At 47.9% G+C, this 16,111-nt stretch overlaps 1 protein-coding gene across 7 annotated transcripts; it reads right to left on the reverse strand.

Annotated features, from left to right (window-relative positions):
- Positions 1-7,490: 7,490 nt before the first annotated feature.
- Positions 7,491-14,571, reverse strand: GJB1 (gap junction protein beta 1). Of its 7 annotated transcripts, XM_043897553.1 has the most exons (4): positions 14,453-14,480; positions 12,461-12,548; positions 10,033-10,157; positions 7,491-9,009 (listed from the first exon to the last, which is right to left on the reverse strand). In XM_043897553.1, exon 4 carries the CDS (start codon positions 8,991-8,993, stop codon positions 8,139-8,141), a length of 855 nt encoding a protein of 284 aa, XP_043753488.1. In that variant the 5' UTR covers positions 8,994-9,009; positions 10,033-10,157; positions 12,461-12,548; positions 14,453-14,480; the 3' UTR covers positions 7,491-8,138. The 7 variants fall into 7 exon arrangements, with proteins under 7 accessions (XP_043753488.1, XP_043753485.1, XP_043753486.1 ...); XM_043897550.1 differs by lacking the exon at positions 12,461-12,548 and having other exon boundaries at positions 14,453-14,571; XM_043897551.1 differs by lacking the exon at positions 14,453-14,480 and having other exon boundaries at positions 12,461-12,669.
- Between the last annotated feature and the right edge of the window lie 1,540 nt (positions 14,572-16,111).

The following is a 16,111-nucleotide window of genomic DNA, read 5'->3' on the forward strand; positions in this document are numbered from 1 at the left end:
TCTTGGAAGAAGCGCAGGGCAGCCTATTCTTCAGCTTTCATCATTCCTCTCTCCTAACCTTAGGGCCCCCCAAATGCACATCTTGTTTTCCAGCAACGTAATTTTTTCATATCATACTGAGCTTCCCCCACCAGCCTCCGCTATCATGAAAGCCTTCCTAGGGCAACATAGAGTGTTTACTTTGGGATAGAGGACATAGCACAGATTTTGGATTAGAATAGGCCTAAGTGTTCATTCTAGCTCTGCAGTTTTCAGCTGGACATACTACTCAACCTCTCTGAACCTCCATTTCCTCATCTACAAGTATGGGTATAGTAATAGCTATGTTACCATTACTGAGATGATATATATAAGTGCTTAATTTATCACTAAATCTGGTCCATACTGAATGCTCCATAAGCAATCCCCTTTCTTCTTTCCTTTCATCCACCTGAGATATTTCCCTTTTTCTTTCTTTCTTTTTTGGCTACACTGCATGGCATGTGGGATCTTAGTTCCCCAACCAGGGGCTGAACCCACATACCCTGCAGTAGAGCAGAGTCTTAACCACTGGACCACCAAGAAAGCCCCACACTTAAGTTATTTCTAAGTCTAGGAATAAAGTTTCAGATTTAATTATGATTGAAACACATTCTTTTCATTAAAACTACATGAAGAATTAAGGCCCTCCCCCCAAAACTATCCTTCCACTTATATCTGAATGTGGTCATATGTACCATTACATGTATGCAAACATGAAGATTTGCCTACTTCAGCACGCAATTGACAACTAGACAGTCAAGAAAAGATGTTAGTTAGGTGAGACAAAGAATTTGGCTCAGTGTTTGAAAGAGCTGGTGAATCTTTCAGTTCAGTTCAGTCATGTGTCTGACTCTTTGCGACCCCATGGACTGCAGCCTTGCTGGACTGACAGGCCTCCCTGTCCATCACCAACTCCCGGAGTTTACTCAAACTCATGTCCTTTGAGTTAGTGATGCCATCCAACCATCTCATCCTCTGTCATCCTCTTCTCCCGCCTTCAATCTTTCCCAACATCAAGGTCTTTACAAATCAGTGAGTTATTCGCATCAGGTGGCCAAAGTATTGGCGTTTCAGCTTCAGCATCAGTCCTTCCAGTGAATATTCAGGACTGATTTCCTTTAGGATGGACTGGTTGGATCTCCTTGCAGTCCGAGGGACTCTCAAGAGTCTTCTCCAACACCACAGTTCAAAAGCATCAATTCTTCGGCACTCAGCTTTCTTTATAGTCCAACTCTCACATCCATACAAGACTACTGGAAAAACCATAGTTTTGACTAGATGGACCTTTGTTGGCAAAGTAATGTCTCTGCTTTTTAATATGCTATCTAGGTTGGTCATAACTTTCCTTCCAAGGAGCCAGGGTCTTTTAATTTCATGGCTGCAGTCACCATCTGCAGTAATTTTGGAGCCCCAAAAAATAAAGTCTGCCAGTTTCCACTGTTTCCTCATTTTTATTTGCCATGAAGTGATGGGACCAGATGCCATGATCTTAGTTTTCTGAATGTTGAGCTTTAAGCCAACTTTTTCACTCTCCTCTTTCACTTTCATCAAGAGGCTCTTTAGTTCTTTTTTGCTTTCTGCCATAAGGGCGGTGTCATCTGCATATCTGAGGTTATTGATGTTTCTCCCAGCAATCTTGATTCCAGCTTGTGCTTCATCCAGCCCAGCGCTTCTCATGATGCACTCTGCGTATAAGTTAAATAAGCACAGTGACAATATACAGCCTTGATGTACTCCTTTCCCGATTTGGAACCAGTCTGTTGTTTCATGTCCAGTTCTAGCTGTTGCTTCCTGACCTGCATACAGATTTCTCAAGAGGCAGGTCAGGTGATCTGGTATTCCCATCTCTTTACGAATTTTCCACAGTTTGTTGTGATCCACACAGTCAAAGGCTTTGGCATAGTCAATAAAGCAGAAATAGATGCTTTTCTGGAACTCTCTTGCTCTTTCGATGATCCAGTGGATGTTGGCAATTTGATCTATGGTTCCTCTGCCTTCTCTAAATCCAGCTTGAACATCAGGAAGTTCATGGTTCACATACTGTTGAAGCCTGGCTTGGAGAATTTTGAGCATTACTTTGCTAACGTGTGACATGAGTGCAATTGTGTGGTAGTTTGAGCATTCTTTGGCATTGCCTTTCTTTGGGATTGGGATGAAAACTGACCTTTTCCAGTCCTGTGGCCATTGCTGAGTTTTCCAAATTTGCTGGCATATTGAGTGCAGCACTTTCACAGCATCATCTTTTAAGATTTGAAATAGCTCAACTGGAATTCCATCACCTCCACTAGCTTTGTTCATAGACATGCTTCCTAAGGCCCACTTGACTTTGCACTCCAGGATGTCTGGCTCTAGGTGAGTGATCACACCATCGTGATTATCTGTGTTGTGAAGATCTTTTTTTGTATAGTTCTTCTGTGTATTCTTGCCACCTCTTCTTAATATCTTCTGCTTCTATTAGGTCCATACCATTTCTCTCCTTTATTGTGTCCATCTTTGCATGAAATGTTCCCTTGGTATCTCTAATTTTCTCGAAGAGATCTCTAGTCTTTCCCATTCTCTTGTTTTCCTCTATTTCTTTGCATTGATCACAGAGGAAGGCTTTCTTATCTCTCTTTGCTATTCTTTGGAACTCTGCATTCAAATGGGTATATCTTTTGTTTTCTCCTTTGCCTGTGGCTTCTCTTCTTTTCACAGATATTTTTAAGGCCTCCTCAGACAACCATTTTGCCCTTTTGCATTTCTTTTTCTTGGTGAATCTTTGGAGGATGGCAAAGATGGTGGGAGGAAATAAAAACAGATACTTGCATAGAACTTACTATCAACTAGGGACTATTCTAAGTGTCTTTTATGTAATGAATGCATTTGATCCTCACTGCAGCCCTGTGACAGACGTACTATTATTATCTCTATTTTACAGAAGAGGAAACTGAGGCATAGAGTGGCGAAGCAACTTGGCAAAGGTCAGCATGCTGTACTGAGGGTCTTCAGTTGACATGGAGAACAGTTGTTCACCATCCTGAATACATTACCCTTTCTCTTTGAAGTCCACTGTCAAATTGCTCTGCCCTTTCTTCCATAGTTCTCCATCAACCTTAATGCATCAAGTTATGCAAGGTCTGCCCTGACCTGAATCTCCTCAGTATCTCCAGTCTGCTTTACCATGATAAGTACAGAATTGCCTACAAGTCTAGTAGGAGCCTGGGCTTCCCAGGTGGCGTAGTGGTAAAGAATCCACCTGCCAATGCAGGAGATATAAGAGACATGGGCTTGATCCCTGGGTCAGGAAGATCCCCTGGAGGAGGGTATGGCCACCCACTCCAGTATTCTTGCCTGGAGAATCCCATGGACAGAGGAGCCTGGCGGGCTATAGTCCTTAAGGTTGCAAAGAGTCAGATACAACTGAAGCAACTTTGCATGCACGCACACTAGTAGGGACCTAACTTTTAAAAAAGAAGGATACCTACCTGTGATAGTTGAGAATTCAAACTCCTGTGTAAATTTCTACACATAGCATATGAGACCCTTCATGGCCTGGCCCCAACCTGAATTGCCAGTCTTATTTCCTATCACACCCTGAGCCCCATCCCAGGCATTTTTTGCTCTAGGACACACTCCACTCTTTGAAGACCCTGAGCCTTTGCACATGCCTATATCCTCTTTCCTACTGCCCTTAATTCAACAGACTAAGCACTTACTGGATGCTAAGATTATGCAAGTAATTACCACACAGTTTGATAAGAACTCTAATCAACACACACTACTACAATATCCTGCAGGAAATCAGAATAGGGGGAGGACTCCTTCCTTCTGAGGGGCTAGGGGGAGGGAGCAAGGAGAAGAGAGTTTCATAAGGTTTTCACAAGGTTTCATATAGGAACTGACCTTTGAGCTGAGTCTTCAATGATTAGGAATCTGCCAGTCAAGGAAGGGGGAGGAAATCTCCAAATGGTCTTTGGCTCCTCAGTCTCACCACACTCAGATATCAAGTCCTGGCATCAATCCTGCATCCAAAGAGTCTCTTACATTTGTGTCCTCTTACTCCTCCTGCCGTTGTCCGAGTCCCACAGGCCCCACTTGGGCTGTTGCCACAGTCCCATGGCCAGTCATTCTTCCCCTCATTTTTCCAACCACCAATCCACTGTCTCTGCAGCTGCCAGAGTGAGCTCCCACACTGCAAATCTGAAGGTGGCATTCCCCTACTCAAAACTCAACTATAGAATAGTCTTAATGCCTTATAGTGACATACAAGGCCAATTATTAGCAGGTCACAGTTTATCTGTCCTACCTCCCCTCTAACCATTTCCCTCCTCAAATCCTTCATAGCAGATTGTTTGTCTAACTCTGAAGACAACACCATACCCTTTCAGATATCTGTATGTTTTCTGTCCACTTTATTCTCCCTCCCTAAAGTGCCCCAATCCTTTCCCCACCTGACAGGTTCAGACTGGCCTATTCCAGGAATCAAAGGGAGCCTAGCTTGGTGGGCTTTTATAGTCCCTTCTCTCCCACAGGTCAGGTCTGGCATTTAAGTATTGTGGAATCAGTAAATGGAGCAAGCATTCCCCTCTAGCCACCACTGTGTGCACCCAGGCTATCTGATTGGGCATCTGAATCAGTTCATGGTTGCCATGCCAATTCTCTATGGAGACTGCAGCCTGCTTTGAAATCCCAACTCAGCTGGCTGGGGCCTTGACTACTCTCCTAGTTCAACCAGTCCCTTCATCCAGGAGCTGACTCTGTTCCTTTGCCCTTAGCTCCTGGTATCTCTGCACACACAGTTGCTCTAAAAAGACCAGAAATGTCTCTAAGAAGTACTAGTACCATGAGAGAGAATGCCAGAAGCTTGTTACCAGGCCTTTTCTATCCTCAGATCACACCCCTTAAATATTTACCCTTAAATGGATCATGCTCAAAAGAAGTTTGTGACATCTCCTGGACTTTGCTGTTTAGACTGCTGTCCATTCCCTGGGGCAACCCTACGTTGCCAAGTTCCTTCCACTAGCTCCAACCTAGCTGAACCAGCCTCACTCCTTTCTGGCTCATCGAGTTCTAGCATGCCCTAAGGCTGTGGTCTCAGTGCTGATGATACTGTTGTCCCTTACTTTTACAGTGTATAACCAGCTTTTGAACACATCTTGTTTGGGTCTCGCAAAAGCTCTGTGAAAGAGGTAGAGAGGTTATCATCAACCTTATATTTCAGGTGAGGAAGCTGAGACTCAGAGAGGGTAAGTATAATGTTTCCAGGAGCTAGAAGTAGGTTTCCTAATTTCATTGCCATCTTCACTACTACAGTTGCTCTACTGGGTGTCTTCTGTGTGGCAAGTACTAAGCCCTACTTGCCTCCTGTATAAGAAACCCTTACATGTTTGTGACATAACCTCAAATAAAAAAGTCAGTCCTAAGGTCAGCCTGCTGTACCCGCCTACCTCTTTGCTATATATATTGTGCACACCAGCTCCCCTCAAACTTCCTTTGGCCTGCTCCCACCTTCCCAGGTACTCAGTGGTAAAGAATCTGCCTGCCAATGCACGAGATGTGGGTTCTATTCCTAGGTCAGGAAGATCCCCTAGAGGAAGAAATGGCAACCCACTCCAGTGTTCTTGCCAGGAAAATCATATGGGTAGAAGAGCCTGGCAGGCTATAGTCCATGGGGTCGCAGACAGTCACACGACTGAGCAAATGAGCACACATGCAAGGACCTGTTTCACAATACACAAGAGTAAGTGTCCTTTTGACTGGAACACCCAGCCCAGTAGCTTTATTGTCCCACCACTGCCCCCTGGAGAGGAAAGTCTTGATCTGGAGATGGAACCCCTTTCCAAGGGGAATTCTTAGAATCTGAAGAGAAACTAGATTTCTGAGGTGATAGATTTAACATTTCTCAATGTGGGAAGGGTATGAAGTTCCTTTGTTGAACAAGGATGGAATTTTAAAAAGAAAAACTTTCTCTCTTTGGCCTTTTGGACAGAAATGAGCTGCTGTTGTTTGTTGTGTTGTGTTGTGGAGGGAGGGGGAATGTATTTCAATAAGAAAAGAAATCTCCCCTCATCGTGATGGGGTGGGGACCTCTCCTCTGACAGTAGCTGTCGGTTTACTAAGGAAGAAGGAAATTTCTTGCAGGAAAGGAATGTCTGTCTTTTAAGAGAGGGGGGCACTCTCTTTCAGGATTGCAGAGTGTGTGGGAAAGGAATACTTGTGCACTCCTTTCTTTTCCAAAGGAGAAACCTCCTTGAATGAGGAACCCTCCCAGGCTTTCTGTCTGAAGGAAAAAGACTGTTTCTAGAGAACAATTCTGATAAGATTATGCCTGATTTTCTCTTCCTTTCTGACATACTTCCCACAGGGAGTCAGCCTTCTCTGAAAGGGAGTAGCAAATAATTTTTTCTGTTAAGAGGTATGGAAGCTGAAGGGAGAAACCCACTGTGGGGGAAACTTTTAGTCCTAAGGGCCATTGGTGAGGGCAGTGACTCTGCAACAGGGAACCCGCATGAGACTGGGGGAGACTTTGGGGAATCCATGGAGCCCAGAGTGTTAAAGGAAGCTTAGAAAGGTTCTGGGCCAGCCCTTGTTTGCTCATAAGAAAGTGGAAGCTTGCAGAAGGGAATACTTTGCTACTAAGTGACAGAACCAAGACTCAAACCCAGCTTTATCAAGTGCCAGCCTGGAGCTCTTCCCACCACAACCCAGGGAAAGAGGGGAGGTACCTGCTGCTTGCGTGAGTGATGCTGAGGAAACTGCTGCTGTGAAATGTTTAACCTGTGTTAGAGACATCTCTGGGGTGGGAGGCATTGATTCCTGAGGGAAGGAAACTGGGGAGAAGGGTAGAATTAGGGCTACATCTGAGAAAAGGGGTCAGAATCACTGTGCAATCCAGTGGGTCGCTTGGAGAGCATCCATAGGGAGTGAAGGCTGAGTTTTGAGGGAGGACAGGCTGCAGGGGACAGGCCTCGCCGAGGAGATGCATGCTACCCTCTCAGACTTGTGAACTTTCTCCATCATTTCCTGTCTCTCCAGAGGGAGTTGTCATTTTAATCTTTTTAAAATCAGAGGAAGGGGTCCAAGGAAACTTTTTGAGGGCATGTAGATGTTTTATAATAGATTGTGGTCATGTTTACAAAACTGCACAAAATTACCCAAACTCAATAAACTACATACTTAAAATGGATGAAAAAAATCAATCAGAGAAAGGGATGAGTGAATTAGAGTCCAATAAAGCTGTTATTTTAAAACGGGGGCAAAAGAACCCAAACCAAACAAAACACAGGAGAGAATGGCTCTGGGCCTGGTTGTGCCTGGCCTCTGGGGTAGTGGGATACATGCGGCAGTCCCTCCTTGGCAGCTTCAGCTACTCAAATTGCTCTCTTTCTTTTCGCATTTCTTTCTTGATCAGCAAAAAGCCAAGGCCAGCTCATCCAGGGGGTGGTCAGAGATTGCAGGAGAAAGAACTTCACAAACACACAAGCCACCTCTTCGTTTACTGTAAAATCCTGTTTAATGTGTAACATTTCAGGCACAGAGAGGCCTTGGGGACTAGAGGCAAAGGCAACCCTGACCAACCCCCACTCCAACTTATCTGCCTGCTTCTCCCTCCCTAGCTCCTCCACTCCAGACATGTCCTCCTTTTCCTCAGGGCCGGCAAGCACTGTTCCTCCTTTTCTTGCGTTTGCTACCCTCCCTTCCCCACCCACACATCCACAGCACCCTCCCTCCACTCCACTTGCCCACATCCCTCCCCACTGATGTGACTCCAGAAATAGGGTATCTGACAGCACGGGGTTAAGATTAGTTTCATAATTGGAGATGTTGTCAGAGCATCCCACCTCTGGTCCCCAGTGGTCCCAGGGAGAGGGAGAGGGAAGAGGAAGGGGTGCGGGCAACGAGAGCTGCCTGCGCCCCCGATAGCCTTGAGTGCTGGCGTGGGTGGCCTCCAGCTCCCCACACCTTCAGGCCCTGAGGCAGAAGGCCCTGGGGAGGAAGGGAAGTAGGGAGGGAAGGAAAGTTTTGATGGAGCAACCCCTAGCAGGCAGAGGCCTGCACACTGGCAGGGGAGAAAGAGGGGCAGGCCTGGGGCAGGACAGGGGTGGGGGGCAGGATGGGAGGTTGCCTGGTCTGTGGCATCAGCAGGCCGAGCAGCGGTCACTCTTCTCGGCCAGCCCAGCCCCGGTGCCGGGGCTGCGGCGCAGTATGTCTTTCAGGGAGCCGTCCTGCTCACTCAGCAGCTTGTTGATCTCATTCTGCTTATATTCAGGTGAGAGGCGATGGCCGAAGCCCCCCGAGCCCTTGCGGGAGGGTGGATTGGAGCGGCGCTGGGCTCGGCGGGCACAGGCCCGGAAGATGAGGTACACCACCTCGGCCACATTGAGGATGATGCAGATGCCTGAGGCGGCCAGCATGAAGACCGTGAAGATGGTTTTCTCCGTGGGGCGGGACACGAAGCAGTCCACTGTGTTGGGGCAGGGGTAGGCATCACACTTGACCAGCCGCACCATGGCGTAGCCAGGGTAGAGCAGATAAAAGACATACATGAAAGCAGCCTCGAACAGCAGCCGGAAGACCACGCTGATCACATAGGTCCACCACAGTGTCCCTGAGATGTGGACCTTGTGCCTCTTCACCTCCTCCAGGTGCAGGGGGTCGCCGTGGCCCTCAAGTCGAAGCATTTTCTTTTCAATGTGCTGCTGGTGTGCCACGTGCATGGCCACGAGGAGAGCTGGGGTGGACACCAAGATGAGCTGCAGAGACCACAGACGCACGTGGGAAATGGGGAAAAAGTGGTCATAGCAGACACTGTTGCAGCCAGGCTGGAGGGTGTTGCAGATGAAGGAAGACTTCTCATCACCCCACACGCTCTCGGCAGCCACCACCAGCACCATGATTCTGAAGATGAAGATGACAGAGAGCCATACTCGGCCAATGGCAGTAGAATGCCGATTCACGCCGCTGAGCAAGGTGTACAAACCCGTCCAGTTCATCCTGCCTCATTCACACCTGCAAAACATGAGCCACAGAACAAGCTGTCAGAAAGCTGGGGTGGAAAGCAAGGCTCCATAACACTGCCTGACACCTCCCCCCAACCCTTCCAAGAGCCAGTGACAAGAAAGGAAGAAGGAGAGTCATAGCTTTCCTCACCACTCCCTCTCCCTTGCCAGCCTCTCCTTCTCTTTCTTTTCCTCCTCACTCATTCACTTCATGACTTGACCTCCCTGAGCCCTGTCACTCTTCTCCACCTTCATCCAACATTCTGAGCCCTTCCTTGCCAGGCCCATCTTGTTCTGCCATCAGCCATCCTCTTTAGCTTCCCCTCCCCCAGCTCCTTAAGTCTGGACCTGGGCTAAACCCAACAAAGCCCCGTTACCTTGGGGAGCGCCTATCCCTGAGGCCACCCAGACAGGTCCCCTATGGTCTCATGTCTATGCAGGGGGAGTGGTCCCTGGGTTCGCGCCTGCGTCCCAATTCATCACCGCCCGGTGCTGGGGAGTCATATGCTGCTTTATACCCAGTGTCTGCACAATGGGACCTTTGTGGGGCTCTGAACAACGCCCTTTAGAATTCAGATCAAACGCCCTGACTTCCGCCCACCCTACACACAGAGCACTTGTGTCCCAGCGCCGGACACCCAGCCTGCACCCACCTGTTCTGTGCCCGCCCGGTCCATCGCCGCACCCACCCCATAGCCCCGCCAGAAGAATGGCCACGGCGGGGGGGAAGATGGAACAAGGACAGGTGCATGTAAGATGGGACCCAGGGGAACCAGAAGCCTCTGGCCTAAGGCACTCTCCCATGACTCTGCTAGAAACTTAGATTCAGCAGGATTTTTCCTGGCTTAAATCCCTTCCAGGATATGGGTGAGCCTGAGGTTAGGAAAAGGAGTGCACTTTTATCAAGGTAGGAACTGTGCTAAGTATTTTCCCATACATTCTTTCTTTTGACCCACTTAGCAAGCCTCTAAGGACTGCTACCCCAGTCTTTCCAGCTGAGGAAGCTGAAGCTCAGATAAGTTAAGTAACTCACTTAAGGTCACACAGCCGAAGTGTCTGAGTAGGATGAAACACAGAAGTGTCTGAAGCAGAAGTCTAGGCTCTACACGGTACAGTCTTTGTGCTTTTGCAGATGATGTTCCCCGAAGTGTAGGCTAGCTGTTAATGATGACAAAAACAGCAACAGAACAAAGGCTACCCATAAAAACATAAGAAACAAGGAAGTTGCTAATCTGTGAGTGCAGTCTGATCCCAAAGTTACGGAGCAAAGCCTGACCATCTCTCCTTGAGCCCATACAGAGGATGGCCAAGTGAGGACAAGCCAGAAGGAAAAAGCAAAAGTTAACCAAGCAAGCAAACAGAAGAAGATTAGAAGATGGAAAAGATAAGAGCCACCTAGCTTTGGGTTTTGTTTTTTTTTAATCTACTATGACTTTGGGGTAAGTCACCAAACCTCTGAGTCTGTGTGCGCATCTATAAATGAGGTTCATACTCAGTGTTATTGTGAGGTTCAATGAAGCAACCTGTAAAAGTTCTTAGCCCAGCTCCAATTTCATGGTTGGTGATCAAGGGAAGTAAAACTTTATCAGGAAGAGAAAACAATGTGGCTTGGGGGGAACTAAGTGGTTTGCCAAACCCAATATCCCTCTTTTTTTCTTCCCAATGCTAATGTTGACCTATAGTGTCTGTATGAAATAGAACAGACTGTTCCGTTGCTGCCCTGCCCCTGGGTCAAGTGTACGTTGTGACTCCTGGTTTCCTGAGCTTGCCAGTTGCTCTAGGGAAGAAATTCCCCTCTGTCTCTTAGGCAGGGGGAGAAGGCTTCCTTCTACCTCCCACCATGTTTGCCATTAAGTTATAAGGAAATCATGCTGCAAGCCAGGAACTGGCTGCGATGACACAAGGCCTGAACGTTGTGGCAAATTCTGGGTGGTCCTCTCTGTTGTAGGGGGAAGAGGGAGGGTATTAGTAGCTAGAATTAGTCATTAAGTCATGGCAGACTCTTTTGTGACCCCATGGACTATAGCCAGCCATGGGTTAGGTTTTTCTGTCCATGGGTTTTTCCAGGCAAGAATACTGGAGCAGGTTGCCATTTTCGTCTCAGGGGATTGTCCCAACCTACAAATCGAACCCAGGTCTCTTGCATCTCCTGCATTGGCAGACGGATTCTTTACCACTGAGCCACCAGGGAAGCCCAAGAAAAGTTGAGGGAGCAGAATGAAAGAAACTGAGGGGCAAAGGGATAGTCCGAACAAGGTTTCTTCATGCAGCTTAAAAAAAAAAAAAGCCTCAGTCAGTTCATGCTGTGGGCCTAAACCAGTGCGGGAAAAACAGGAACACAGGTGCCCTTTCTCCCAAGCCTGGGATTTTGAAGGCAGAGCTGGTACAGGAGGTACAATGGAAAGAAATGCTTCATTCAATGAGACGTGTTAGAGTCAAAATAGGTGGTGGAGGAGCATATTGTTAAGAATAACCATTTTCCAAGCCCCTGCTCTGTGCCAGGCCCTTGCACACCATCTCCTGTAAACCTCAAAACAACCCTGAGAGGTAGATGTTAATTGTAACCTTCATGTCACAGATGAGGAAACTGAGGTAGAGAAAGGTGAAGGGACTTATCTCAGTGTCACAAGGTACATGTGGTGAGTACATGCCAGAGCTGGGATTTTTGAGCCAGGTCAAGCTGACTCCCTGGTGGCTCAGTGGTTAAGAGTCTGCCTGCAGTGCAGGAAATGCAGGAGGCGCAGGTTTGATCCCTGTGTCAGGAAGATCTCCTGGAGAAGGTAATGGCAACCCACTCCAGTATTCTTGCCTGGAGAATCCCATGGACAGAGGAGCCTGGCAAGTTACAGCCCATAGGGTTGCGAAAAGTCAGACACAACTTAGCGACTAACGCATATGCACGCGCACACACACACACACACACACACACACACACACACACAAGCTGACTCCAGAGCCCATGTTCTTTCCCAGAAGCTTTGCTGCCTCAGATACAAATATAATTTTTCTTTCTATGAGTGCTTTTAAGAAACAGAGAGATTGAAGATTGGTCTGACTTTTATCCTCCTCTAGCCCTTCTCTTCTTTCCTATAACTGACAACTCTTCTCCTCCCTTCCCAGGGCTTTCAGTTGCCTCTAGATTTGTTCTGTTTCCCTGTCCTTACCTTTCTCTGGCTGCTTCCTCAAGCCCCAAAGCGAACTTCAGCTGTTCTCTTCTCTCTGTCGTTTAGGGACGCCTCACAGACAGCCTGGCCACCCCTGAGTTTCTAGGTTCTTATAGCTCTCCACCTCCCATCTTCTTGAGCCCTCTGGGACATAGCCAGGAGCTCCCTTTAGAGCCCCTAAGGACCCTTGTGTGAGCACTGAGATCTCAATTTTTGTTCTCCCTTTGGAAAGAGCTGATCCCTATGTCAACATCAGTAACTCAAGGGTTTCATTTCAAAAACATTCATGGGAGTTACCTGATTTTGAAATCCAAACTGTTTTTGTGACTTTGGGTTAAAGTCCAGGTGTTGATATGCTCTGTGTTGCTCCAGGCATGTTTGGCTCCTGTGTTTAATTAGACAAGATTTCTCTGACCATGTCTGGCTCTGGCCTTGTCTTCAGATCCAGATTTGCCCAAGCACTCAAGCACAGGTCAAAATCAGGAGATTGTCCTTAGTCCCTGCAACTAATATTATACCCACTTCTCAGATAGAGAAGGTGAGGCTCAGAGAAGTTAAACAACTTACCTCAATGACAACTGCACTTCTGCTAAATGGTAGAGTCAAATTTCAAATTTGTTTTCCTCTGACCTCAAAGTCTTTGTACCTTGGCAGCCTCTCTTCCTTTAAGGACACTGCATTCTGAGATCAATTAGATCGCAGAACTCAAAAAAATGTTCTCAGCATTCCTTTCCACATGTGCCTGCATGCGTGTGTATGCGTATACACACACGCACGTTCAAGTCTATCTCTTTCTGCTCCTACCTCTTTCCTGTCCCTCCTTCCAACTATAGGAAATCCTTGCATCTTTTTGGTTTGGGAAAGAGGGGCCTGGCTTGGCTAAATGAGGTTACACTCAGCCTCAGACTCCATACTCCCTCCCCCATTTCACAGGCAGCCTCTGGCAGGACAGGACAGGGGGCTTTTTTTCAGATTTTCTTCTGAATTTCCAGCTGCCTTCATCGGTTTGGTGCGGCTAAGACAAAACCCCTCCATCCCTCTCCCTCTTCACCTGCTTCTCTTCCCTGCCTCCACCCTGCGGTTCCATAGCACCTTAGTCACTGCACTGTTTCCTCCACACTGTCATATGTATTCTGTGGCCAGGCTTGGGTCAGGGCCTGTCTAGCTCATTCCAGTTTTCTCCTTCTCTCTCTCTGCCATGATCTTTCCACAGAGCTCCTAGTAATATCAGCTCCCTTTCTCACTGTTTGGACTATACCCTTTTACTCCTCCATCAACTATCTGACTTCCTGTTGCTCTCTACTTGGGCTTATTAAAGCAGCCACCACTTAGGGAATACCTATTCTGTGCTAGGAGTAGTCTGTTCCTTAACTCTTATCCTCACAACAAACCTGTGAGCTGTGAGTTATTGTCTTCAATGCACGAGGCAATGGAGACTCAAAGAAGCTGAGTAATTTATCACACAGCTGGTAGGCCAGTGCTGGAACTCAGATTAGGACTCATGTTGACCCCTCATCAAAGCTTGGGTCCCTTCCCCATTGCTCTGCTGCATCCTCCTCTATACTTCTCTCCATTCAAACCCATCTTGTCTCTATTCTCCTCTCCTCATCTCATTTTCTAAGTCCATGCATTCTGCCGTGCCATTCCCAACAGCTGGAACAACTTTCAAACAGCTAGGGGGCTACCCATCCTTTAGATATCCCAGTCATCATTTACTCCAAGCTCAGCTTGAGTCTCCCTGCCTCCCTCAAGAAAATGCTCCCAAATCTTGGCCCGGTTGGCTGGTCCTCTGTGCTTGCCGAGTGCGCTGTATTCATCTGTCCACAGCCCCTATGTTGGTTGCACGCCTGGTTAGCCTTCTAATCAGGGAAGGAAAACAGCACCTGGCAGTGCCCAGCGGCCCCCACTGAACCCTAACCCTGTGTGGCAGGAAATGTCTTAAAGATATAAACTTGGCCACCCTGAGCCTGGGGGCCCCCCTCCAGTCTTTCTGGGGATTTGACCCTGTGGGGAAAAGGGTGATTCTTGCCTGGGCAGAAAAGAGTGAGAGCAGAAACAACACTGGGCCTGGGAAAAGGATGAGTTGGGGGCTACAGAGAGAGACTAAGCAAGCCTGGCACCCGGGTAGGAGGTGCCTCAGTCCAGCTCAGAGCGAAACACAGAAGGGATCTAAGTGGCTGAATGCTAAGAGGAGAAGGCAAGACCCAAGCCTCTCCCCAGCCCCCACTTCTGCCCTCCTGGGCCACACCAGCCCCTGGGCCCACGTCCCTCAGCCCGCAGCTTCCTCACCTGGCTGCTGCTGCCCTTTCCCAGGGAATGTCTGCAGGCGTGTCTGCACTATGTCACTAGGTACTGTCAGCCCAGTCCAGGGGAGGGACAAAGAGTCCAGGGCTGGAGCCAGATATGGCCCACAGCCCAAGAGGAACCAGACAAACATTAACCAGCCCTACCTCCTCCCTCATACAATCATTAAATAAGATTGATCCCCTGAACTCCCCGTGACTTTGGAGAGACAAATCACATAGCCTGAAGTTACTGCCCCATCCCAGAGGAAAAGAGACATCTTCGTCACCCATGTATGCATGTTTAGCCCAATCTGGGAGACGGAACTGGACCTGGGCCTTAGCCTTCAGCCTTCCCCCACCCACTGGCCATAGGTAGATCTGGTGTGTGGACGAGCTACAGAGAGGGCTCCTGCACTGGGTGCCATCCCTTCCAGCTCCCAGCCTTGAAAATGCTGACTGTGGGGAGAGAAAAAACAGCCATGGGCAATGGCTACTGGCCCCTTGAGGCCAAAGTGAGAGATGGCAGGGCTTCCCCCACATGGCAGTACTGGGGTTCTCTTGGGCCGTCTGCTTATTGCTCATGCCCTAAGAGGCTAGGGATGGACCAAAGTGTTTCCAGTCTCATCCTACAATCCCCAAACCTCTTCCAAATTACCTTCTACCTTCGGGGCCAAGGCAGTTGAGCCACAAAATGTACCGTGTGCAGCAACAGATCTTGGCAATCATTAAGGTAAACAGAGAATGTCAACCATTAACTGAGAGATAAGTCCAGTTTGAAGGACAGTTTACCTGAAGACCCTGCTAATTCTGTGGCCCGGATGGCAGTGAAGAAATAACTGAAGTCAGCTTTACTGGTTCCCTGCCTTCTGTTCACTCCAGCCCGAGCTCACTGCCAGGTAGAGAGCCAGAACCCTGGCTTCCCTTGGCTATACCCAGGCTATAGGTACATCAATTGAAAAGTCTTTACTGGACACCTGTTGAGTACCCAGTACTGGTTACATGCCAGGGGCAGATGGCAAAAGAGGGGAAAACATTCTAGCTGTTCTTAAGGAATTTATCAACTTCCTGAGAAAATGAGACTAAGACTCAAAAGTTGCCAGGAAAATGTCAGTGTATGTTCAGTTATGTGGTTCTAACTTAGACTGCTGAGGGAATTTGAAGAAGGGGAAGTGAAGTGAAAGTCACTCACTCGTGTGAGACTCTTTGCGAACCCATGGACTATACAGTCTATGGAATTCTCCAGGCCAAAATACTGGAGTGGGTAGCCTTTCCCTTCTCCAGGGGACCTTCCCAACCCAGGAATCAAACCCAGGTATCCCGCATTGCAGGCAGATTCTTTACCAGCTGATCCACAAGGGGAAGATGAAGATAAATTGAGATAATCAGGGAAGGCTTCCTGGAGGAGGTAAAGTTTGAGTGGAAAAGTGAAGGATGGGTGGGAATTGGAAAGGGGAAGGTTAGGGCTAGGTTTCTAGGGAAGAGGAACACTGAGTAAAGGTACAAAGGTAGGAATGAGTGGGACATGACTGGGAGACAGAAAGGAGGCAAGACTGTGTTGGGTGGCTGTGGACGATACCAGCAGTCAGGTAAAGGGTTCAGAGCAGGAAGGATATTGAAAGTCAGGTCGGGAATTCCTTCAGTGAGTGTCTGGTAAATTTATAAG

Source organism: Cervus elaphus, chromosome X, assembly GCF_910594005.1.
Source record: "Cervus elaphus chromosome X, mCerEla1.1, whole genome shotgun sequence".
In the NCBI taxonomy this organism is placed as follows: Eukaryota; Metazoa; Chordata; class Mammalia; order Artiodactyla; family Cervidae; genus Cervus; species Cervus elaphus.

Excerpts from the sequence above, each read along its gene's own strand:
- GJB1 (XM_043897550.1), bottom strand. The coding sequence starts at position 8,993 with ATGAACTGGACGGGTTTGTACACCTTGCTCAGCGGCGTGAATCGGCAT.